General features: G+C 35.0%; 1 protein-coding gene across 4 annotated transcripts in view; it reads right to left on the bottom strand.

The window, feature by feature from the left end:
* LOC109059045 (contactin-4-like) overlaps positions 1-27,021 on the bottom strand; it is a 166,866-nt gene that overhangs the window by 88,070 nt on the left and 51,775 nt on the right. For all 4 annotated transcript variants that reach the window (XM_042758770.1, XM_042758769.1, XM_042758768.1 and 1 more), the window contains exon 3: positions 7,628-7,757. In XM_042758770.1, coding sequence (XP_042614704.1) covers positions 7,628-7,757 — 130 coding nt within the window. The remainder of the gene's footprint in view (positions 1-7,627; positions 7,758-27,021) is intronic.

Raw genomic sequence — 27,021 nt, 5'->3', positions numbered from 1 at the left:
CAGATTTTTCATCATAGGATTAAATTATATTTTAAAATATATTAAAATAGAAAACTAAACTGTAATAGTATTGCAATAGTACTTTTTAAAACTGTATTTTGATTACATAAATGCAGCCTTGGTGAGCATAAGAAGCTTCTTTCAAAAACTGTACAAAAATCTTACCAACCCCAGACTTTTGAACGGTATTGTATATTTATTTTTTTTCTGCTAATTTTAGTACAAACATCTGAGACAAAGCTAATAATTTAAAGCGTTGAAGCAAGCAATAAAAAACACTTTGAATATTGAGTTATACATTTATACAGTAATTAAAAAAAATAAAAATAAAAAATATTTGTACAATTAAGCTACTCTTAAAAAGTGTCATTTCTTTTAAAAGACACATCACAAGCATATATTTTTAATCACATTTAACAAAAAACAATTGTTTTTATTGGGAAAAAAAAACCAAATGTTGTTAAAATTAAGACAAGATTTTGGGACAATTCTATTTGAAGTTGAATGAAACTACTGAACGTATTTCTGAGTAGTAAACTTCTTTGTATTCATTAGGAAATTAATTTATACAGTTTGTAAAATACACTATAAATACATAAAAAAATAAGATATTGGCTTCTTCTGGTGCACTCTGTTAAGCCACTTGTTCTGAACCTCCGAGGTTGTGGTTTGAGCATTGCGTTAGCAGCGCAAGGGTTATGGGTTCGATTCCCAGGGGAACACACATTAGGTAAAAAAAATAAAATAAATAAATTGTTAGCCTGAATGCACTGTAAGTCGCTTTGGATAAAAGCGTCTGCTAAATGCATAAATGTAAATGTAATATTGCAGATATTCAGGATTAGAAACATTGCAGTCAATGCCAACTAATAAAGTTTAATAGGAAAACATATAGCCGGGTGGAATTGGTGTTACCATTATTGTTGTGCACAACTGGGGTGTCATCAGACCAGTGGGTACAAATCTGGGCTGTTGAAACAAAACCTCTAAGTGTGATCTCACATAAAGACAACCAGCGAACTGTAGATCCACAATTATTAGACTACAGAGTAAAGCACTTAGTACACTACACTAACTCCAAAGGGATTGTCCTTGCAATAAGTGCTCTGTAAAGTGTTTTGCATAAAAAATGTCTGCTAAATGTAAAGCAACCAGCTGTAGTCCTGATAAATTCAGAAGACTGTTTTTTCTCCCATACCAAGATTAATGCACAGAATGGCAAGGCTTGTGAACATCCATCTTGTTGAATTCAAAGTCATACAGCATTAAATGTGAACATTATCATGGCAGAGCACTAATCAAAACTAATATTTGCAGTGAGCACCTCCATATTCTATAGCATGCAGTGTGATTTCTACGGGAATTTACTGAGATTACTGAAGGATAGAATTCATTTAAGTTATCTTTGGGTTCTCCAACCCTTCAAGCAGCCTTATTAAAACACAAAAGCTGCCAAATCAATACAAAAACTCACATATAAAGCAGACTTTGAAATATTGCTCACATTCAGCTTTAACAGTGGTAATGGAATGATGACTTTAATTTGTTCGTGAGGTTATATACGTGTGTTATGAGCGACCTTTGTAGGGCTGCACGAATAATCAAAATAAAACTGAAATCACAATATGGGTTTATGACTTATCCAGTCATAAATGCTGCAATGTAACTGAATGTGACTTACGGGCAAAGTTGAACAGTTTTTTTAGTTGTTTGTTTGTTTTTTTGTACACAAGCAGCTAATCATCTGGTGTTTTCCATGTTTTTTTTATTGTTATTATAATTTGTTTTTCTTAAATACTTTTTACTTTACTTTCCAGCAAACCTGGAGTTTTTTAAATTGCATTTCAAATCACAATTTCTATAAAAACTAATTTGATTAGATTTTCACCCAAAATCATGCAGCCCAAGATCTATGTTCTATAGGAGAATGTTAACTAACAGCTAAAGTTATTAATAACTTGTGATTATCTTTTAAACAGAAATAATTCACTCTAAGAATTTAGAACCATTTCTACCATTTCTAAAGCAACTTTACTTTTTCCCCTTTTTAAAGAACCCATAGAATATGTTGAACAGATTTTGCTACCCTTGTTGACAAACCAAAATACCTTTTTTTTAAAGCCAATATCCATCAATACATCAATTGCCAGACTGAATATACAGGACAACCCATTTTACGTCTGTAATGTGTTTGGACACATTTTTTAAGTGAAACGGGATGTTCAGAGAAAAAAAAAACAATTGGGTAAATGAGTTGATTTTATCCATCAGTAATTGACTAGATCATGAAAAGTGGTCTCTAAATCACTTGGTGGAGAGGGGTTGAAATGTAAAGCTTGGTGACAGCAGCTCAAAAGGAATTTTCAACAGATTTTGAAGACTATTTTTCCTTTGGAATATCATACACAGATGAATCATTCACAATAAGATCAAGAACCAAATTAGAAAGTACATGGGGTCAATTTTGATTTCATGTTGATTTCATGCAGCCAACAACTTTCAGTTCAGACACATGACAAACCATTTTTGCTTTGCTAATCTGCGATATACGCTTTGTGCCTGACAGGCTGATTAGATTACAGGTTCAATATGGTTAGGGTTAGCAGAAAGTTTAGGGTGCCTGTCAGGAACAAAGCAGGGCACCTTCCACCAATCTCAGCTGCAGATGTTGCAGTAGACAGCATTTTACTGGACAAAAGATCCCTGTGAACAAGATAATTGTTCAATATTTTCCTGGAAAAAAAGAAAATTATTACATTATTACACGGCAACTAAATGTTGGCAACTAAACAGTTTAGATTCCAATTGACTTCCACTGTATGGACAAAAAAACACAATGGAAGTCAATGGGAACGGAAACTCATTCTGATATTCAGAACATTCTTCAGAATATCTGAATGAGGATGGGTATATGATATTTTATGACAGAATTTTTGGGTGGACTATCCCTTTAACTAGCGAGAAAGCTAATGTTAAATCGCCCAGTACAACATGTGGTACATTCACACCGTGCTTTTCTAAATGGTGTTTGTAGTTTGACATCTTGTTTTCTTTGTCTGTTTCACATTTGTATAAAGATGCTTCTTATTTTCCTAAACAAAAACAGAATCTCCCTAATGCCCCCTGAGAGGCGGCTCATTTGCACACACAAAGACTCTTCACACCGGGAAGCGACTGCGTGTCTATGCAAAGCTCAGAAATAATATGGGTGTAGCCCTACATTGCTTCTTTCAGGACTTTAAGTCTAATTTGAACCTAGTACCTCTGAATCAAAGACACCCGCACATTACCATCCCCGCGCCGAGTGTTTTCAAAAGACAAAAATGCAATAAATATTTCATATTTGTAGCCCACAATGAACATTATTGCATGGTCTTCAGAGATGTCAGTAATTAATAGATGTGGAGATTTTCCAAATCTCAGGCTCAATAATAAGATGATTTCCCCTTCCTGTTAGTTTCCAAGTGCCCTTTTCTGCTCTTTTTGATCTTAGTGAGGCTGATGAAAAGAAAAACGGACGAGCAGTTGTTTCCGACAGTAAAATTAGTTTCTTGTTTGTTTGAGATTCTTGATGTGGCGATTTGTGAAGTGTAAAAGCACACTTGCAATTAAGAATAATAACAACACCACATCAAGTGCGATCAAACTTGTAACAGAAATGTTGGCTGAAATGTTGCAAACAATGTATCGTTTCTAAGATATCTAATTATATAAAATAGCATAGCATTAAAAACGAGAATGGTATGATTGGATGTCATCAGTTATTACTAACCCCTTGTCCCTGGAAGAAATTGAGATTTCACCACCTACAGTTCCCATCTTGGGTGACAAAACATCCAGTTCGTATCACAGACAGCCTGTGTTTTTTCTCTTCATCTCCAAGTTTTTGTGACACATTTGCATTTTCACACAACGCCAATGCTTTGTTCTTATTTCATTGTGGGGGCCAGAAATACCACTGCGTTCTCCCAGAAAATTTAACAACTTTTCAAAAGATCAATTATCAGCATACAAATGAGAATGCTGGTATATGACAGCATGTCAAGAAACTTTGTGTAACCGTTAAAAAACGGCCACTTCCCATCTGCTGCTGTAACTATGGCTACAGGCTATCCTTTGATTGACAATTCTCCCTCAACTTCTCAACGAGGTGATGCAAGGATATTCTATATCATTCTCTAGTCTCCTTCATGTTCTTCAAGTGAGGTAAAGAGGAGAAGTGAATTAGAATGAGAAGCTACGGAGAGAGAAGGTGGGAAGTCTGAAGTATAAGGAGCAGCTGTCATCTCAGATCAAGAGAACCTAGCAGTATAATTTACAATAAGTTGTTAAACTTCAATTATATCGCCTCTCCAACCTTCTCCACAAGAAGTTACAAAACGTCAGACAAAGGAAGGTTAACAGGGCTGTTCAATAAGCAATGATATACCATGATTTTTTAGCATTTTATTTCTGTGCTTCAGTGTTTGAAATTAATTTTCTAGTTAGATATGAATTTTGCCTACATATATTGCCGTTCAAAAGTTTGGGGTAGGTACTTTTTTTTTTCTTATGCTCACCCAGGCTGAATTTATAAAAAATAAATAAATAAATAAATAAAAAATAAAAACACAATAAAACAGTAATATTGTGAAATATTTAGCTGAATTTTCAGCAGTCATTACTCCACTCTTCGGTGTCACATATTCTTTAGAAATCATTACAATATTCTGATTTGCTAAAAAAAGAAAAAAAAAAAAAACTCTTTAAATTTATAAAACAGTATTTATTTTAAATAGATGTATTTTATAACATTGCAAAATAATTCAATTTAACGTAACTTGTGGAATAAAAATCGAAATTTCTTTAACAAACAAAAAATATATATATTTACAAAAATGACACACTAAATATTTTATTAATATTCTAAAATTCAAATGTGGAAATAATAAGTAACTGCAACTCAAATCAATGTTTTATGTCCATTATAGCCATACAATAAACCAAATAGTATAAAGTTTAGTCAGATAATATACAGAAATCATCCTGTCACGGTTATTTATTTATTTGTGATAACAACCAGCTGACAGTACATTATTCCTTACTTATTCAAGTCAAAAATATTATTATTTGACTGAATCAATCTGACTGCACTAGGTTACACCAACAAAAGTACTTTTTATGGGCCAGATCAGGCAGAAAGGCACTTTTTTTGCTTTAAAGTGTAGTTTGACATAAAAATAATAGTACTGAGGTATGATTACATAGGATCACAACATCAAACGCCTTGCAGCAGTGACAGCTTTAACCAGACGCTCCATTTGCTGAGCACATGCTTTACGTGCTCATGCTCAAACAGACATTACAAATCTCTATGCAACACCATCTGGCTCAGGACACAGGAGGCTATTTGAGGATCTGTTGCACACTTTAAGTCTGTCTGTGTAACACATTCTTTAGTAAAACCTTCTTCCAAGAAGGTAGACACACACCAGATGCCTTAGCTCAAAAGCTACAATCACAGCTTTGATTATCCTCCGGGCTTGTTAATGAGTTTAAAGGGATAGTTAAACTAAAAGCATAAAAGTCAATGTGTTGAAGTGAATCAGTCCAATTCATAAAGAAATCATTCAAACTGATTTTGTGAACCACTAATTCACTGACAAGATTCAGAAGACTTGGAATATAGTGCACAAGTCATAAGACAACCTTTATATGGAGGCTTGTTTCCAACATGAGATTAAAAAAATAAAATAAAAAAAGGATATAACGATTGTAAGATAAATTTCGAGATAAAATTGGAATTATGAGATATAAACTCACAACTGCAAGAAAAAATTCAGAACTGTGAGATAAAAAGGTTGCAATTACCTTTATGATAATAAGAGAAAGGATGGGAGTAGTTCATGAGGTTGAACTTAATGCACTTTGAAAGTGACGGACACTAGAGCTGCCAAGAGAAGGACATTCATCAAAAGGCTCCATGATTCAAGCTTCCTGACAGGAAAGAGGAAGCTAATGATTAGCTTTTCCATTAAGTTTGATCAATTCTGGAACAGCACATATATCCATCTTTCTGCAGCACATCTGAAGAGTTTCAGGGGAACACGTTAATTTGAAGCCATTGAACCAGACGCTCCATTAACATACTTAAAAAGATACTTAACTATTGATAAATCATAGCATGTGAAGGAGAATGAAAACAGGGTCAGGCCGATATATAGCTAAAAACTGTTAAAGGGGTCCTATTATGCTCTTTTACTAAGTCTTGATTTTGTTTTGGGGGTGTACTAGAATAGGGTAGCTGGCCAAGTGTGTGTGCAGTTGGATGTGTTAAACGCAGAGCACAAATGGGCACCATTTGTATATGCTCTGCATGGATTATGGGACACTACACTTGGCCACATGTCACTTCCCTTCACTACAACATTGTAATATATGAAAATTCCTACACAGGAATATTGGCCAAACCAATGGCAGGAATTTGGGGTGGGATTATCATTTGGTCAACCAATGGCAGATGTGAGCAGCATTACCTGTCTGAAAAAAAAAATGCACTATTTGCAAGAACAAATGTTTACTGTACAACTATGAAGGGGTAGAACGTTGGTCCAAAGAGATTTTATTGTCAGCTATTTTTAATTTAATGTGTACTAGGAAGTGACGTACGCCGGTCAACAGCGACGTCATTTTTGCACGGTGTCCAAAAACGAAAAACAAAGAAGAACAACGTTAACAACAGGAGGAAGGAGGATGCTGTGATCGGAGCTGTGTTTTTGTTTCTAAAATCAACAACTCTCAAATATTATAACAGAGAAATTCTTAATAGTAATTCCAATAATTCCAAATTGCAATAATGTTTCTCTTTTAAAACAACTGATAAAAGACTTACTGCTTCACAGAGGTTGCATAAGTAACGTTACAATCAGCAAACCACTATCACAAACAATACAGTCGAGATCCATGACAGAACACAGACTGGCTGAATGACACTTTCATTTAAACAGAATACCTCAAATACCACAATACTTTATATACCCCAGTACTGTATGTCGGTGTTTTCAGACCATGATGCCTCCACAGAGAGAGCATGTGGGAATGGTTGCCAGACTGCATAAAGCAAAAAGCCAGGCAGAGTATGGGGGATTTGAGCACTTGATATCTGGCAACCGTAAACATGAGTATCTTGTACAGCACTCTGAAATGTTTTGGCTCCACTTTTTTCAACAAAAATATAAAAGGTTTTGGTAAAATTTTTGTTCAACTATATTTTAGTCTCGCCTTTTACGTCAACGATATTCCATGTTCATTTAGTCTCAGTTATCGTTTAATCATCTTGTTTTCGTCAGGGGAAAACATCTTTCGTTAACGAAACATAACACTAGTGGGCAGGGATACCCAGTGCAATGCTGCAGAAATAGAAAGGATAAAAACTCTCATCAGTACAAGGAAGAATTTTATCGCTTATCGCATCGCACCTGCTTAGGACATAGTGCAAAGCTACTGATGCCAATGTGCACTGGCACAAAAGAGCCTATGCATTTTTTTGAATCATAAACAAAAGGGACTGAGGTCCAATTTACCGAAGCAGTGATGCAGATGACCAAACAGCAGTGTTTTTGCACTGGCAAGTTGGCAGTCAACTCACCTGTAAAAAGGAGGAGGGTCACCTTGCGCCTCACAGCTGAAAACCACCTCCCTGTTCTTCTCCATGGAGTCTACTGGAAACACAATACTGCCTGGCTGCTTCGTGAACACGGGGCTCTGCAGCGTGTTGCCTACAGACAGAGAGAGAGTGAAGGAGAGAAAGAGAGTGATCAGCACACTCCACTTACAGACATCCAACCTGCTTGCAAAACAAGCGATTAGCTGGTGGCTCTGAGCAGGCCAGAACTTGTAAGGCATTAGAGAGTCAAACCACAAGCAGACAAAACATATCAATTAATTCAACTAACACCACGGCAACTGTAATGAAACCACCATTGATTGACAGAACAACTGCTTGAGGATACATGTTCATCACTTACTATCACCTCTGTGGTCTCTTTTTAACCTTCGCTACAGTAGCACAGTTGTAACGGAAAACGCTCGGGCAATTAGACGTGTGGTAAACACCTCTCAGTTGTGATTTGAGGCTCATCGTGTGAAGTGACACAATGAGATTGCTTACGCAACCTACACAAAGACACAGTTTGTTGTTTTTTGAAACATGGGATCAAACAGGATTAGTGTGAAAATTAAACTATGTATCAAGAAATTATTTGGATCAATCTGCTGAACATAATCATTTACATATTTATTTACATTTTAATGCAATTTTTTTCCCACTGTGTGAAAATCATCAGATACAAAAATATTGTTTAAAATGTAAATATTGACAAGTTCAATGAAGTTAGCTTTAATTTTTTTTTTGTTTTTTTTTACTAAGAATATGCACACAAGCAATAAAACAGAATTAAAATGGTAAAATAATAAATTAATAATGGTAAAAGAGAATATAAAATAAATTGTATTGAACACAATCTAGTGATCATCTTTGTTCAGATTCAAAGAAGCAAGGTTGCTATTTTCAAAAATAGCGCCTGGTAAATTCGCTTGTGCGTGTTTTTTCCCACGTCAAAATGAATTGAAGTAATATTATAAAGCGACAAAACTAACAGATTATAGTAAGAAAGCTAATACATGGGTGAAGTTAAAATTTAAATATAATAATGCTACTGTTACAGTTGCAATGATTTTTGTTGTTGGAAAAATTAATATTTTCTATGAACTGTTGTTTTAGTGTATTTAGACAGTCTGGTATCAGTCCATGCAGTTACACATAGTTTTCAACGCTGAAAAAGAGCATGAAGCAGATGTCACTTGGTGTACATAAAAACACATCTGGAGGCAAAACTGTCTCCACCAACAGCCTCAACTATTTACATTTGTGCTTTATATAATTTTAGTTGTTCTTGATTAGTGCATGTTTGCTGGCTCTGTGCAATGAAAATTCACTAAATACTGCACTTCACCTTACTGGGTCTCTGCCCAACTGATCTAGCAAATTTTGCTAAAGCAAAGGTAAAAACAGGAGAAGTAGAATTAAGACTAATTTAGTCTGAAGCAGCCATAAAAGGCTCTTAAAGGTCATTGGCCACTTTAACAAGCAGCAGGAGTGAGGATTTTCTCCCCAAACATGAGAACATCCACACATATTTCAGCATTAAAATAACAGAAAAATGCTTTTTGGCGGCAGGGGGTGTCACCACATCATTGGTCAGCACATCAAATAAATACGAGAAGCTTAAAAAATATTCAAAATATTATTTAAACAAGTAATAAAATGGGGTAAAAGCAGCATAAATCATAACCATTTTCTTTGGGTTCTTTTCTACAAAATCCATTTAATTCAATTTACTGAAAGACGCTTTCTGGTTTGAGAGCTTGTATGGCTTGCAGGAGACAAAGAGAGAGATAATCTTTAAGCTTCTTTAAAGGAGAAAAATATTGGATTTTCTTTTTCCTGTTTTTTTTTTTATTTTATTTTTTTATTATTTCTTCTTAGGCAGCTTGGTTGCATAATGTTTTTGCCATAAGCCATGTAAATGTGCTTTGCACCTCAGAAAATCCCCACCCCAATAGTTAATATATTACAAATATATTTCTACATTTCTTCTGGATATGCAAAAATGAAAGGGCAAATTTGTTCTGTGAAACAATGTTACAAAATTGATTTTAAAAAAGGGTATTAGTTCACATATGAAAAAAATGAAAAACTATGATTTGAAAATAAAAAACAAAAAATAAAAAATTACAACAATACAACTTAAAATCCATACAACAGGCTGTCCTTTCCATCAAATAACTTTCTAAACATAACAGGTTTGAGTTTATTTTGTGTTATGCATAGTCATAGAATATTGATTTATTTCCTCTTAAAATGTAACATTACATTCAACATTACAATATTAAAAAGACACCCAGCTCTCATGTTCTGTTTCATCTCAAAATTGCAAGTCAGTCTTTATTTACCATCCGTTCTGCAAGAACTAATGCATCTTTCAGGGGTAAGTGGACACTTATATCACCGGTAAAGAGTGAACTCGCTACTAAGTGCCTTATTTTGCAACCTTCATTTTCACTTTGTTAGACTGGGTGTATATGTGTGAGCAAGTCTGAACGGTTGTCTACACATTAACACAGTAGAATTTCATCCACAGTGCATAAAACTAAAAGATAAAATGAGCAAGGTGAGTGTGTGTGGATCATTACCACCTGTACAGCTGCTCTCTAGGTCCCGGGTGCTTTAATTGGGCTTGTTTTGCTTCCCATCACGCAGACAGATACTTCATCGCAGCTCTAACGATCTCCACTAATTCTGCCTGTGACACGACAATGACAGCCCCTTATTTCAGTGTCAGAGGCACCGCAGAGCATTCCCTCTGTACCTGGTGATAAACACTGCTCCACAAACATTGTTTGGATTTACAAAACCTGTTTGGCAAAATATGAGTAGGATTATAGGGTATAAAATTCAACCTGAAATCTAAATTCATTCTTTATTTTTGATCTTAATGTGGACAATTCAGCTCCACTTTTTCTGCCAGATCTCAACTATGATATCAAATAAAAAAGGACAAAAAAGCTGACCTATCAAGCCACTCAAACCAACAGAGTTATAAAGAAACCACAGACACAATGTTTACACTCTTTGGGCAAATCCAATAACTGGGATAAAAGAAAGTATTTATCAAAAACACTTTTAAATCCATAACAAATTTATTCAGCCAGTATGTACACAATTCCAGAGGGAGAGCTCTAAAAATACTCTGTATGTTTGACACTGGAGTGTTACATTGTCATATGCCACTGTTGATGTTGGATGCAGAGGGGCCAATCACCTGTACAAACACAAATGGAATATATCTAGAGGACATATGACACAAGGCATGAGACCTATTTCACAAGCCTTGCATCATGTCTTGCTCCAAGACAACGTACAGCAATGAATAACAACACCACTAGGACTGACAAGACTTTTCTATGAGAACTTCCAAGCCATCTGAGGTTAAAACAGGAAAGAAAAAACAAAGTTGACATTTTAATTAAAACTAAGATCTTTTAAGTCAAATTAAATGATGGAACCAGCACAATTAGTCAAGAACAGGTGCATGCATCCTTTGGGATGAAGAGTCGGTTCAAAACTGCAAGAGTGCACCTCCTGTTCTTTAACCAGCATGTGTTGCGATCAACCGAATATCCCAGTCAGTCAATTAATGACGCATACTCATTAAAAGATCCCTGCAGTGTCAAGAAAGGCAAATGAAACAAGACAGGGATTAAACTTTAGTCTCACTCACATTTTTCTTCATCAAATTACGCTAGCTCTTCAAAAACATCTCGGCTTGCTCTGCCAAACATGTTATGATACATCAAACGAGTGTTAGGAGGAAGTCAGAGAGAGAGCGGGAGACGGTAGGAGTGGGGCCGGTTTGCAATTTATATGAATAAAACATTTATCGATATATGCATATGCAGGAGAAAATGTCGAGCAAGCACAACCAACAAAAAAATGAAGCAGATGCCAAAAAGAGAAACAAAAAACGAGAATGGTTGGAAAGAAAACAGGGCCAGTGGTGAATCGCTGACATTACCAATTAGCAAGGGCTTGCCTGCGCAGCCATCTAGGGATGCGTGCGTCTTCATGCAGCCACGAGAAGAATAATTGCATCCCCAGAGATGGAGCAGGTGAGTCCACCTGGAGCGAAACAAGGGCTTCTGTTACTCAGAAACAGTCTTGGCTTTCATCAACAAGAAGTCAGCTCCCTGCTAATACTGTCATCAATGAACTGCAATGAAATGAAATAAAAGCTAATGAAAGCTTTAATGCAGTCACTTGCAAGGAAGCCAAGCGGCCCGGTATAAGACGTCATCCAACGCAAGATTATTTTTCACAAAGTCAGGAGGTACTTGAAATATCACAGGCGCTGGAGTGTCTCACTAAAAATTGATTACTTGGGGGTTCTGGTCTCCTTCAAAGACCAGATGGAGAGTCTGAGGCTGAGGCTGCAGAAATGCAGACGTGGATGAGGATCAGGACAGCGCTGTATCACAGCCGCAGCTGTACTCCGCTAGATGCTCTTTTTGAGGAGTCCACAGGGCTGTGCTAATAGGGCACAGCTGCTGTTGGCCTGGCAACGGGACATAGGGTTACTGCATCTATTGAACAAGCGAGGGTGCAAATAGCAGTTAAAAAAAAAAAAAATAACATGACAAAAGGTTTTCTCTTATCGCATTTGGAGGTTTACAGTGGTTTAAGATTAAAAAGTAGGGCCCTTTAATGGGAAATAGGGATGAAAACGCAAAATCTAGTCATAAAAATGGAATTTACAGTATAATGCAGTATGTCATGGCAAAAAGTTTAAGAATTCAACTGATTAGACATGCCTTTCGATTAATTACAATTTTAATAAAACAACTAAAATGGAAAGCAGAAAAATTACAATAAAAAACAGAATCTGGGAAAAATAAAATGGAATTTATGAATAAATAAGATTTAACAGGGCTCTAAAAATGTAATTTTTATTAAAGTTTTAATAACTTATTGTTAAATTGTACGTTTCATAATTTCAAATAATTAGTTTGATGATTTCAATTAATTAGACATGCTTTCTGATGACTAAAATTTAATGTAACTAATTAAAATGGAAAAAATGGAAAGTCACTGAATTAGGCTAATTAGATTAGATTACACACTCCTCATTGTATCATTTGCAGGTTGTCACTTTTTTACTGTGTAGTCATGATTCTTCAGTGCGCATCTTATGTTCAGTCGGCTGCATACATCAATTAACACAGTCAATGTGCAGTGAAAAGGTGATTATAAGTAATTAATTGAGAAAGAAATGACCACAATCAGAATGCAAATTGTGGTCAGAAATAAGACCAACTGCAATTCAGGATGCAAATATTACTATGACAGCATCACTGAACTACTCAAGATTCTGTCACTGTGAAGACACTGGAAGATTTTCATGCTTCAGTTTAATTTCTTAAATATTATAAAGTTCATAAAAATAAAAAGAACCTAAAATGTATAACACACTTAAGTCTAAAGTTATTTGCAAAATAGAATTTGAATGGGAGTCTGTTTATGTTCTGTAACGTATACTATGGGTACTACGCAAGGAATTCAGAAGTACTACATACCATGTTACTGTCACCATCTTCCAATGTCAGTTGTGTCGCTTCACTGCCATTCACAAATCTTCTCCCGTGATCTCATGGAATGGTAAAGTATCCATCGAATGCGCACTTCAGAATCTGGATGGAAGTAGTAGGTCATCTGGGTTCTTTTCACCTACTGTTTTTAGAATACTATGAATTCAAACATACTACTCTTTTGGCATACTGTTTTTTGCATAATATATTGTAGGGAAGTATTCGATATCGGATGCAGCGAGTCACTTGTCGCCACCTACTGGTCTATCAGTGTAACCTGCAGAGAGAGTCTCTGAAAAATCAACAATCTGACTTTTGTTCCTAAAGTTTTGCTATAAGTTTTATGAAATTTTAAATTATTACCAATTATTATTTTTGTTTGTTTGTTTTTTCAGCACATATTTAATTGTTAGTGTTTAATTTGCATTTGTGTTTTGGGGGCAGCTTGCAGTATAAAAATAAGGACAGTAATAACATGGCAAACTTTGATAGGAATATCTAATTGTCATTTCTACCCTATTCAACTCTGTTTGGTTCTGTGACACATAATTTACTGGGACATTGTCAGCATGCAGACTGCAATGCTGGATCAATGAAAAGCAAGAGGACCTGCGATTGGTTCGGGGCTCTTGAAACGCTCCAATCATTGATCAAGCCCCTGAAAATTCATGAGCAAAAATTCCAACATGTATTGAAGGCTTTCATAAATCTGCTCCTGAGAGTATTAGTTCCACTGTGTGGCTAAATCATGGGCTGTCAATAATTCAGCTGAAATAATTCACTGCTCAAGTGCTTCTGACAGCCAAAATATATAACAAACTATGCATGATAATGAACAAAATCAGTAGCGGCAGCTGCTAAGACTAGTTTGTGTTTGATTAATGAGGTATTAATTCTCTACTCTTTGTAATGATCAGGTTAAAGGTTTCTAAGTCTCAGCTATAGCTGCTTTTATTAATAACAATTGGAGCAAGAAGACCAAAATCCAGAGTCTCAGGAGCAAGACCAATTATTATTATTATTATTATTTTTTTTTTTTTATATTTTATGATGCTAACAGACAATTCTCAAAATTAAACCGAGTAAATCAAGCAAAAAGTTACAAAACTGTACCACAATTTGCTTTTATGAACATGCTACCATGGTAATAACATATTTTGGACACATATGTAAATACTATGGTATTCTCTTGAAGTTTCCTGGAGTGGTATTGTGCAGTGTAAAATGGTGGTATCATAGTTAACTAAAACTAAAACCATTAAAAAAAACATTTTACATTACTTAAAAGTGATAACTGAAATAAAATAAAACACAAAACCTAAACATATTGTATTTCAAGGCAACATTTCATTTAGTTTAACTAAGTGCACTAAAAAACTAATATATATGAATTCTGCAATTTATATAATCATTAGCGTTTACTGTTCGACTTCAACTTCCTACACAGGTCCAACAGGTCAGCAGTTTTAATATGGCCTTGAATGAGCTGAATATAGAGCCGAAACGTTTTCAATTTTTTAACACTAAACAAAGCAAAGTTTCAATGGCTAAATATAAATATTTTAAAATATTGAATATGCACGCTTAAATGCATAATGTTGAAAACTACTCATTTATTGACGTCTGACATTCTCTGTTCACAAGTCCATCACGCCGCCACGAAATGATGTGTCAAACATCTGAAGAATTTCAAACTTTAAAGCTGCTTGCATAATACAGAATGCAACACTTTTATATTCAATTCATTGCAGTGTCTGTCACCATGACAACATACAGTAACTTTTCCTTCACAATTCTGTGTGTGACGGTGACCTCATATGCCGCGTCTCGAAATCAGGCTTGGCAAAGAGCTGGAATCATTCAATTGAGGATCAAGTCAAAAACTCCAGTCAACTTTTCTTGCTCTCTCTCCCTCTCACCTAAATGTGGATTTGAAGATTCAAGTCTTATTCATAAGGATAAAATAACTATGTCTGTAAAAAAAGGTGAGAACATCAAACTGAGAGCACTTGTGTTCGGTTTCTCATACTGAAGACAAATGGCTCCTTACTGTAGTTACTTCTAAAGAATTGCAGGAAAATTCTATTGGTTTTATTGAAAACACCCGCATTGCTAGAGATTTCTGTATGTCTTTTAAAGGAAATCCATTCCTTTAAAATCCATTGAAGATTACACACTTTAAACTTTTAAAATCCCATTTCAAATACACAAACCGCAATCTCTGTGACCAGGTGACCATGTGAATTTACAGATCTCACCACAAACCACAATGAGAATAGAGAATAAATTACAACGAGCAGACAAGGCAAAACCTTCTTTAGAAAATCCAAAATCTATTGCATTAATTTCCGCACACCATAAGCCATGGGCAGAGAAGCTTTTCCATGCTCAGCTCTTCTAGATACAGGCAGATAAGTCTGTTTAGAACCCAGACTTGAAGCCAATTGTGTGCTTGTTCTCCCTTGGGTTTGGAAAAGGCTAAACTTAGAGATACGGTCCGCTCTTTTTATGAAAAGAGCTACGATATCTGTAGATCCAACCGTTGCAGATGACACACAGCGTGCCCTGGTGAACTTTTGAGAAAATGTATTCCTCCATGCTCGATGAGGCCTCCGACACATCTGATCAGGGAGCAACAGAAAGCTATATAAATTGGTTCAAGGTCAGGGAACGATGGAGACGCTGCCCGTATTGTTCATGCTCTGCGGGAGCCATTAGAGTGAATGAGGTTCTGTGAGATGGGGCTAGTCCGGCGCCAAATGGGAATATCCATCTTTGGGTTGATAAACGATAATGGAAAGAGAAAGATATAGATATGAGTACTTCAGCCACATGTGGATTAGATCTATATTAAATACTGAGATGTGGAAAGAATGGAAATAATCATGGCGGATATTTTATGTTGCTTTGAATAAATGCATATTTTATTTTCCAGGGAAGGTGACCATTTAGATTTCATTCTGACTTGCATGTCTGATTAGTACACAGACACAGAAAAAGTACTAAACAAGTTGTTGTAACTGTACATTTCAAGTGCCGTGAAGCCATCCAATAGATTTGTGTGAGGGAATATTTTTTGTTAACTGAAATAAACTGAAATTATAAATACTAATATTAAAAACTTGAAGCATGTTTAGACTGAAGTAATAAAATTACTTCAACTGAATATGTGATTAAAATATTAAAGCTAACAAAAACTAATACAAATGACAAAATTACTCAAATTTAAATTAAAATGAAAACTGAAAATATATATAAAAAATTATTCAAAATATTACGGAAGTTCTAAGCGGCCATCCATTATAATTTTTTTCCTTTTTGTTTTCTCGTTATAACGACTTAATTTTCTCGTTATCTCGACATAACGGAAGTTTGTTTTCTCTCGTTATAACGACATGAAGTTTTTTACTGTTGCTATAGTAACGAACTCAACTTTGACAGGCATCTGATGGACAGCCATGCAGGCGCTCTTACTGTAGCCTATATTTCAGCAAATTTTGATTCGCCTAGGTAATAATAACGTCTACAATACTGTATAAATAAAGGCTGATCAATCACTGTTGATTTTTTATAGAGACAGTACAACGAACGTTTTGTTTTTGTAATTAACATGTTTAAATGGCAACACCGCGCCATTAGAGCTGCTTGGATTAAACTCACTTTTAATTTTCCCTTTATATGAAATAAAATTATATATAATTTGTAATTTGTAGTAGTCATTATGTGGCAGATATCATGTGTGTTACAAGCTTCTGTTTGAAAAGAGCGTTCATGTGTACGTGTAGTGTACGTGTGTGTAGAAAAAAACCCAGTACAACATTACAGAACAAAAACTGAATTAAATTAGCCTATGGATTTTACATATACATCACATTTCTCCTCAATATGGTTAACAATAAAGATTAGTAATAAGGAAAAGAAGCACATCAGCCTACATCGTTAAATCCCGTCCTACTGTAGATAAACAGAACATCTCCGCTTATTAACTACCTAATCATTAAATTAAAATTTAATTTAAATTAATCATGAGCCTAAAAGAAGCACAAATATAATATATATTGGTGCAAACAGAATACAGTGATGTCAACCTTGGTTTTGATAAGCAGTTATTGATGAAACAGAATGCGTTGGTGAAACTCATGCATCTAGCAGGAACTTAATACACAAAATATTCATATTGATTCAAGCATTTAACATTTATGAATTAATTAAATGTCAGTAATAAACAAGACTGCACAAATTAATAGCGATCACGAGGAAGCTCCGCGTACAGTAAAATGGATAGTATACAACACCCCATCAGTTATATTCAGGTCTATAGTGCCACCTGCTGGCGCAGTTTTGTAAATTCTTAGAGAAAATTAAGTCGTTATAACGAGAAAACGAACTTCGTTATGTCGAGATAACGAGAAAATTAAGTCGTTATAATGAGAAAACGAACTTCGTTATGTCGAGATAACGAGAAAATTAACTCGTTATAACGAGAAAAACGACCTTCGTTATGTCGAGATAACGAGAAAATTAAGTCGTTATAACTAGAAAACGATGCTTAAAGAAATTCATAAAACATTCCAAAATAGAACTTCCGTAAAATATGAATAAATACTACAATATAAATTATGTATAAATAATAATAAAATAAATGAAAATAAATGAAAGAAAAATAATAATTAAGTTTTACTACATGGTATTCCAATATATCTGGCTTTATGAAATTAAAATTAAGCCAATATTGTGGAACTTAAAGTTTACTATTACTATTTGTACTACAAAATTATGGTATTAAAGTATTGGGAATATAATGATAATCACCATTGAAAATTATGGTGAAGATAATTTTTTTTTTGGAAAATGTAATGTAAATGTAAAAAATATACAAAATTTGACTTTTTTTCCAGATTTGAACTCACTCTTTTCTGCAAAAATGTTAGACCTGTTCTTAGTACTACTGTAACTAAACTTTTTTTCAGCACTGTCTGTACTATTCTTCACAAAGTTATCTTGGTCTACCTCTTTAGTTGTGGTGCAATACACATCTCCCCTTTTAATGTGCGCTTCTAAGACTGGCATACCAGAAAGAACAAACATCATATCTTCCAACTGGATGACAAAGTGCTCTTTTTGACCTCTTTTTCATCTATAACCCCTTCCTCTCCTCTGTCGGGATATCGTTTCGAAGTTCCAGGTCTCTGCCTGTGAGCAAAACTTGCCCGAGGCAAAGTCTATTGGCCTTCCCATGAGACACAGAAACTTGTCTGGAGAAAGTGGCCCTCTGATCTGCATGAAAGCAGCATCTCCCAGCCAGAGGCTCAAAGAAACAGCAACAAATACGTAAAGCAAATCAGCAAGCAAAACCAAACCGATCCCACATCCAAATCTCTCACAACAGGCACCTGTGTAAACCTGTCCTCACAAAATGACAAAGAGGCACAATAAGAAATAACAGGAAATATAAAGAGACGAGCTGGGATTTTTGGATGAGTGACAAGCATATTTTCACTACAGACGAGCTTGGCACAGGAATCTGCTTGATGACTTCAATTTGTTTCAGGGGTGACAAGGGATTTGCATGGGGCCAAATGTTGGGATTTATTTGCATAGAATTCTCATGCCACAGTGACACCTTTGATTCTGTTAACCCTCACATTATCCCTCTCATACTCTTTCTCTTTCTAGTCATTTTGGTGGGTGGACAGTCCATATGCCTATCCTGTATACAGTCCACTCCCAAAGTAAATAATGAAAAATAACCAGAAATTGACTTTTTTAGTTGAAAAGAAAAGAAAAGAAAAGAAAAGAAAAGAAAAGAAAAGAAAAGAAAAGAAAAGAAAAGAAAAGAAAACACTAAGTTCAGGACAAAAAAAGCAGTACACTGAAGCTATTTAAGGAATAATACATATATACACACACAATGCCATTCAAATAAATGAATAAAATTAACTGAATCTGACTTACCAATGCTACATACTAGACACTAGACTGGAGTACGTTTGTAAAATGTTTGTCGTGATACACCACAAGTAAAAGTATCTTGAAAAAAAAAAACCACTAATTTGAAGACGGCTCTTTTTAAATTAGTATATTGCTACTGTTACATACTGATACTTCATAACTCCCCATACACTGGTAGTAACTAAATCAATTAATTACATGAAAGCAAACCAGAATTCTAACCAACCAACGTACTTGGTTTCAGGCCCACTTGAAAAAGCTACAGCACCTCAAATTACTCTCACATCAAACAGACACAGGATTTATTCTTGCTCACGCAACTCTCAGTGTCTATCTTTGGAGATCAATAAAGCTTATATCATGTGGACTCAGCCCTCTAATCTGAGCAAAGGCAATCAAATCCCGCATAAAAACCTGAAGTGTCACTAGAACAAATTACTGATGTCAGTACAGTTGTTACTCATAGTTTCATCATTCCATGTGAACTCAATTTATCAAAACATGCAATTCACAAAAAGGCAACATTTACAGTATAGCTAAATGTGGACCAAAATCTGAAATTTCTCCCCTCACATGTTATTAAAATTTCATTAAAAAGATCTGTCTGTCTGTCTGTCTGTCTGTCTGTCTTCTAGCTAAAATCCTGGGGTCTGTAAGATTTTTTTAAATGATTTTGAAATAAGTCTCAAATAAGTCTCAGTTCATTAGATTAAAAAATACAGTAAAAACAGTTATTGTGTGATTTTTTTTTTTTTTTACATTTAACAGTTCAATTTTAACATATTTTCAAATGTTATTTATTCCAGTGATGGCAAAGCTGAATTTTCAGCAGCCTTTACTTCAATTCTCATTCTAATATTCTGATGCTCAAGAAACATTTCTTATTATCAATAATGTTGAAAACAATCATGTTGCTTGATATTTTTGTGGAAACCATTATACATTTTTATCAGAATTTTTTTATGAATGGAAAGTTCAAAAGAACAGCATATATTTTTGTAACATTATAAATGATCTTATTGCCATTTTTGATTAACTTGATGCATGTTTGTTGAATAAAAGTCAAAATTCTTTTAAACAAATTTATAGTCTTACTGACCACAAAATTCTGGATGCTAGATTATTATTATTTTTTAATTGATTGCATCAGGGACTGTATATTTCATATACTTGTTAATTCCTTTGCTGTTTCTTCAGATCAATGTATGTAAAAAAATAAAAAAATAAAAAAAATTGAATCAAACTGAAAAAAAAGAAAGAATCTGAATTGCTGTATCACTCAAAACAAAACATTACATGATACAAATATTACAGTAAATGATTATATGGAATTTGTGGATGATTTTTTACAGTGAACATCCCAGTGATGTTGGTATTTATGCATGCAGATCACCAGTGTCTGATATGGGCCACATTTAAAAGGTCATGTCCACAACCTCACAAAAAAAAAAACAAAAAAAAAAAAAACTGATTTGAGCAGAAAATTGGAATTCTGGTCTGTACTATGCAATATAATAAGAGTGCCTTTGTCTATGATAATGAGGATGAGCTACAAGTCCTCACCACACGTGAAAACTAAACATGTATTCCACCTTGTAAAGAGTCAGGTAGCGCACACATGCACCTGGATACACGCATACACATTCACGTGCACGCAAACCAATTAAGATTCATAATACCAATTCATATTCACAAGCACAAAGGCGTGTGGAATATGTGGTGTGAAATGTGATAACATACGATACACAGCTCAATGACTACACTATTCCTTGCTAGTAGAAAGACAAACACTCGAGATATACAGTATGCACGCTCTACATCCGCACACAAACAGCTTTGAAGAAAAACATCACACAATGTGATTGGGTAGTTTTTCAATATAGAGAGTCGTGGAGGCGAGTCATTTGGTGTTCTATTAGCATTTGAATGCGCCGTGCCAGCGGTGGGTCGGGCAGACAGTGCTTCTTAGAACATAACACCTCACGGAAGGCAAAAATTGTTTTGTGAAAATGCTGTTTACAGAATCCCCACTGGGCCTCGCCTTTACAAGCCATGAATAACTTGGTCACCAAATGATGGGTTTCTGGGTCCCGCTGTCTGCTTTTTCAACTGTGAGTGGTCTATATAAACCCGACATACAAAATAAAAGCATATGAACAAAGACTGTGTCTGAGTTGATCGCTATATCATCATAATCTTCTAACCCACAAACTAATCAGAAAAGAAGATGTTCTTAAAATATTTTACGCCCACAGTTCAAGCAAGTTCAAGTCTACTGACAGCCCATTGTATACTCTGCAAAAAAGAGAGACAATAGCAGGAAAGGACTTTGCGATAGCCCAGTTAAATAAAAGAATATTCTCTCTTATTTTAATCTAATGTAATGATGAGTTTGAACATGTAAAATATTTGGAAAATGCAGAGGGCAAGTTTTCAGTGAAAACAACTTAAATTTCCATCTTCTCAGACAAAGTTTCAGAAAAATTTTCATTTTTAAAAAAATAAAAATTATTTTAGAGCTTGATGTCCTCATTCCCTTTCTATTTTCACAGTATAAAAAATTGAGGACAATCTTAAAAATACAGGTTTCAAAGGGGGGTTTTCCTCAGTGATGCCATAGAAGAACCATTTTTGGTTCCCCAAAGAGCCTTTCAATGAACAGTTCTTAAAAGAACCGAACATTTTTTTCTTAGTGTGAAAAACATTTAAAAAAAATAAAAACTAAAGACCCTTTTTCCCCTATAAAATACCTTTTCTGGAATGAAAAGCTTCTATGGATGTTAAAGGTTCTTCATGGAACTATAAATGCCATTTAATAACCTTTATTTTTAAGTCAACTTTGGGGAAAAATAAGTTGTAAATGTTTGGAACAATTTAAAATTTTGTTCCAAAAACAAATTTTATATATTAAAAAAAAAAAATCTGAATTGAAACACCAAATGTCTCAGATGCTTTGTGGAATTAGAAATATAATCCTTTTTGTTAGCAAAAATCTTGCTTCCTATTAGCAGCTAATGGCAAAGAGCACTTCACTGACTGGAAGAAATTTGTAATCAAAGACGAAAACGGTGGGCAAATTAAACAGCTCAGCTGGTAAGGGAAAATGTCAAGTGATTTGTTTCTAAGGCTCAAGCCGTGAACCTCCACACACACTTCAACTAAGCTACTGACAGCTAAAAACAAACATCTCAGACCCGTTAAGTTCAACTCACCTGCTCAAATGCTAAACCAAATCACGATTTAACTACATTCACCCACGCTGTCTCCAATTTCCTTTCATTGCATCATTTTCTGTTTTGATTTACCTCCATGGAATGCTACAATGTCACTTTGTGTCTTTTCAGATGGTGTCTCAGATGGATAAATCAAATGGCACAGAATAGGGGAATTAAGGTTGTGCGGGATGACAGTAAAAATGTGTCAAACTCCTTTTGCTACTGTTATGTGTCTGTGTGCGTGAGTAAGTGTGTGTGTGTGTATGTGTGTGTAATGTGGTTAATACATAGATTATTTTTCATTGAATTTCCAGAAGAAATAAATAGACATACCAATACCCTGATATAAAATGCCAATACGGAGAAATTAGTTCATCCAAAAATGAAAATTCTGTCATTATTTACCTTTAACAAAAAATAAGATATCTTGAATAATGTTTTGCACACCACTGGACCCCACTGAAAAAAAGAAAGTCATACAGGTTTGAGATAAAATAAAATAAAATAAAATTAGGCCACAGCGGGGTAGCTGTGGCCAAATGGTTAGAGAGTTGGACTTGTAATCTGAAGGTCACAGGTTTGAGTCTCGGTGCTGGCAGGAGTTGTAGGTGGGAGGAAGTGAATGAACAGCGCTCTCTTACACCCTCAAGTGCCCTTGAGCAATGCACTGAACCCCCAGTTGCTCCCCGGGCGCTGGATATATAGCTGCCCACTGCTCCGGGTGTGTGTTCACTTCTCACTGCTGTGTGTGTGCACTTGGATGGGTTAAATGCAGAGCACCAATTCCGAGTATGGGTTACCATACTTGGCAAATGTCAAGACTTTCTTTCTTTCTAAAGATAAATGAATAGTTCAGCCAAAAATGTACATTTTATGCTAATTTATTCACCCTCATTTCATTCTTAACCTGTATAACTTTCTTTCTTCTGCAGAACACAAAAGATGATATTTTCATTAATGTTTTCCCCAAAATTGGTCCCCATTGACTCTGCTATTGTTTGTACAAAAAAGAAAGTCATACAGGTTTGGAAAGACATGAGGGCGAGCTAGTAGATAATGACCAAATTTTCATTTTTGAGTCATATCTTCTATGAAAAGGGAAATCGTGTTGCTTTAAGTATTCTTTGAGTCATGACAGTGTGTTGAAGAAACCCAAATCTAAAATAATGAGCCTGGCCTTGAGTCAATGAGAACAAGAGAAACAGACATGGAATTAGAATGCAGCGTGTGTTCGGCTGAAGTGTGTGTGATGCTAAGGTAATCACATGCTAACTGGGTGGGCGATCAGGGTGGAGTGACATATGTGTGTGTGTAGCAGACGGCTCGACCCTGTCACTATGCAATGCTGTGAGAGAACAAAGGAAGATGCCTAGCAGGGGATGGAGATCATTGCGGTCCCCTCTCAGCATTCTGAGCAGTCGCCCTGCCAAGCCTCATCTTTTCAGGGGCAAACCTTCCTCGTCTCTGCTGTTCGGCAGGTTGCATGACCTTTCCTGTCAGTTCAGCGTTAAAAGGGAGTACAACACTACAACAACCATTGCCACCCACCACTAACTGAAAATACAAGGGAAAAACAAAGATCCCTCAGTGCAAGAAAGTCAAGCAACACCAAACACAGTGTCTTTTCTGATCCAAGTATGTGCTGGGAGATAATGTAACTGAACAGATTAAAAGAATTGTTCACCCATAACTGAAGAGTATAAAAAAAAACAAAAAAAAACTGAAAAATATAATTCTAAAACTCATAAATGCCTATCAATCAATCAATCAATCAATCAATCAATCAATCAATCAATCAATCAATCAATCAATGTCAATCAGTCAATTAATCAAATGATGTAACACTGAATAATGTAACACTGATAAGAGCTCACTATCACACTTCTTTAGCACTATTTTTCATAATGTGACACTCAGTAATTGGCTTTTTGTAACAAGTCATTTTCAACTGTGCAGAACAGAGCACCTCCGGGTCAGTAGCGTCCCCAAGAATTTAATTTCAGACTGCTATATATTATAAGAGTCTGACAAAGAATAAATATTTAGATTTCTCCCTCCTCTTGATTAAATCTCAAATGCTTAGCTATCAGTACATTCAAATGATAATTTTCATCTTAGTATCCTATCTTGCATGCCGATCACCTAATTTATATTCAAAACTATCAAGCAAACAGCCGACAGCCCTACATCTTGGACCTGTCCACTGGATCCTGTTATTTACTTTAACGATTGCTCTCCTGTTAACTAAACTACACAGTCCTTTTCTTTGTAACTTGGACTTTTCTTTCTCCTTTTTAATGATCAGGCCTAATGATAAAAACTGCATCAGAGTTAGTTGCAATCTCTGTGACGTTTTTTCAGACAGTCCCCTGGACTATATACACAGGAATATGGAACCAGACTTCACAAATAGGGAGGCACATAAAAAGTTCTTAATAAGATACTTTACCTGCAAGGGCACCCCAGGAATGACTGCAGAACCAGCAGTTTCCATAGCAACTTCATCTTCACTTTGGTACGGTCAAAGTCAACTCACATTCAATCACAAAGGTATGGAGGCCTCTCTGTGGTTTCTCGTTCTTCACTCTGCAAGGAACACAAAAAATTAGGTGCTTAGTTTGATTCAAAGTTCCTCCACTCTGGTAAAGTTCTAGTAATAGTTGACTGAGTTATATTGCAGAATGCTGCCATAACGTTTTAGTATTTTCATTCTGATTCAGTTCTTTTCATTATAAAATTATTTTCACCACCTACACTGTAAAATTTACCCATAATTATTTAAATCGATAAAAAAAAGTGGAACATACATAAATAAGAATAGATTTTAATTCCTTTAGAAAAAAAACAATCAATAAATACCATAAAAACAACAAACCAGATTTTCTGGTGAAACTTGTGGTATTACACATTTCATCTTTGAAGGAAAACAATAGGATCATAGGGATATACTACATATATATATATATATATATATATATATATATATATATATAATAATTTAATCAAGCATAAATCTATACAAATCCTCACTTGTACAAAACTTGCAGTTTTTTATAATGAGAATGTGATTTTTTCTGGCAAAAATATAATAATAAAAATAAAGTTATGTGTCATTGTGGGTCTTGATTTAGTACCCTACAATGTAAGTTGTAGATTTCTATATCAGTCCCAGGCTAAATAACACTTTCTTTCACACTTGGTACAGGTGAATACTTTTGTTGAATCTTCACATGGCAAACTTCGATATCTACTGTGTGCTTGGTGTGGTTGAGGGATGTTTGTAGTGAGAATGAGGAGAGAAAGCATTTCTCAGTTGGAGTCCCATAGGGATCACCATGGAATCGGGACCAAGCGCACATTGTGTCTATAGGAAAGGAGTAATTCTCTATGTGTTCCAAGCCTTTGTCAGTGCAAAGCACAAAAGTTGCTGGAAAGGGAGTGGAAATCAATGGGGACTACTTCACCCCAGACTCCCCAAGCATAAACTGTGACTTCTTTAAAATAGTCCTAATTTAGTGAAACAAATAATGGGTTTAATGAGTGGACAGCCTTGTTGTGTTTACACTGTATTTTAGGTAATCAAGGCAAAAAATATTTTATATTTTTATCTAAAGATTCATTATTTCTTCAAGTAAATTATATATATATATATATATATATATATATATATACACACCTATATATATATTCATAAAGAAAATTATGCATACTTGTAAAAGCCATTAAGATTCCTTGCACTGTAACATTATGTGAAAATAAAACGATAAAAAAAACTAACATTACAAAACAATGCAATTAAAACAATACAATAAAATTTTATTAAATAAATTTGACACACACATACATACAGTACACATAGACATTCACACATAGACATTCAAGACAGACACCAATCTTCCCAGGAGTGGACATCCCAGGAAATTCACTGCATGGTCAGACCAGACAATTCTCTGAACTGCAGACAACTCAAGAACTACACCTCAGACTCTACAGGCCTCAGTTAACATGTTAAATGATAAAGTATGTCACAGTGGTCAGTACAATCAGAAAAAGACCAGACAAGTATGGCGCATGTTTGGAAGATGTTTAGAAGAAAGCCTCTTCTGTCTAAAAAGAGCATGGCAAGATAGTTTAAGGTTGCACAACAAAGAGATCAAAACCAAAGTTAGAGATGTTTGGCCATAATGCACAGTGCCAAGTTTGATGAAAACCTAAAGAGCATATCAGCACAAACACCTCAAAGCAAAAGTCAAGCTTACTGGAGATTTTGGGCTTGTTTTGTAAGCCACAGGACCTGGGCACCTCACAGTCACTGATTCGACCATAAACTCCTCTGTATACCAAAGTATTCTAAAGTTTTGAAAAGTTTTTTTTTTCCCCTTGAAAATAAACGACAAACCTAACCACGGCGGAGCTATATAGTATTTTTGGCAGCTGTTACAGAAACATCAGTTAAAGTTCTGATTTTATTGCTGTCTTTGCTGACTTTAACTTGCTAATGTTTAATATATATATATATATATATATATATACACACACACACACACACACACACACACACACACACACACACACACACACACACACACACAGACACACACAAACATATACATATATACAATATGTAATTCATTAGGTACATTTTTGTATAAATCATGGTGATGCATTTAAA

Source organism: Cyprinus carpio, chromosome A6, assembly GCF_018340385.1.
Source record: "Cyprinus carpio isolate SPL01 chromosome A6, ASM1834038v1, whole genome shotgun sequence".
Taxonomy (NCBI): Eukaryota; Metazoa; Chordata; class Actinopteri; order Cypriniformes; family Cyprinidae; genus Cyprinus; species Cyprinus carpio.
Note: the sequence above shows the minus strand (reverse complement) of the source record. Positions and strands in the feature narration are given on the sequence as shown.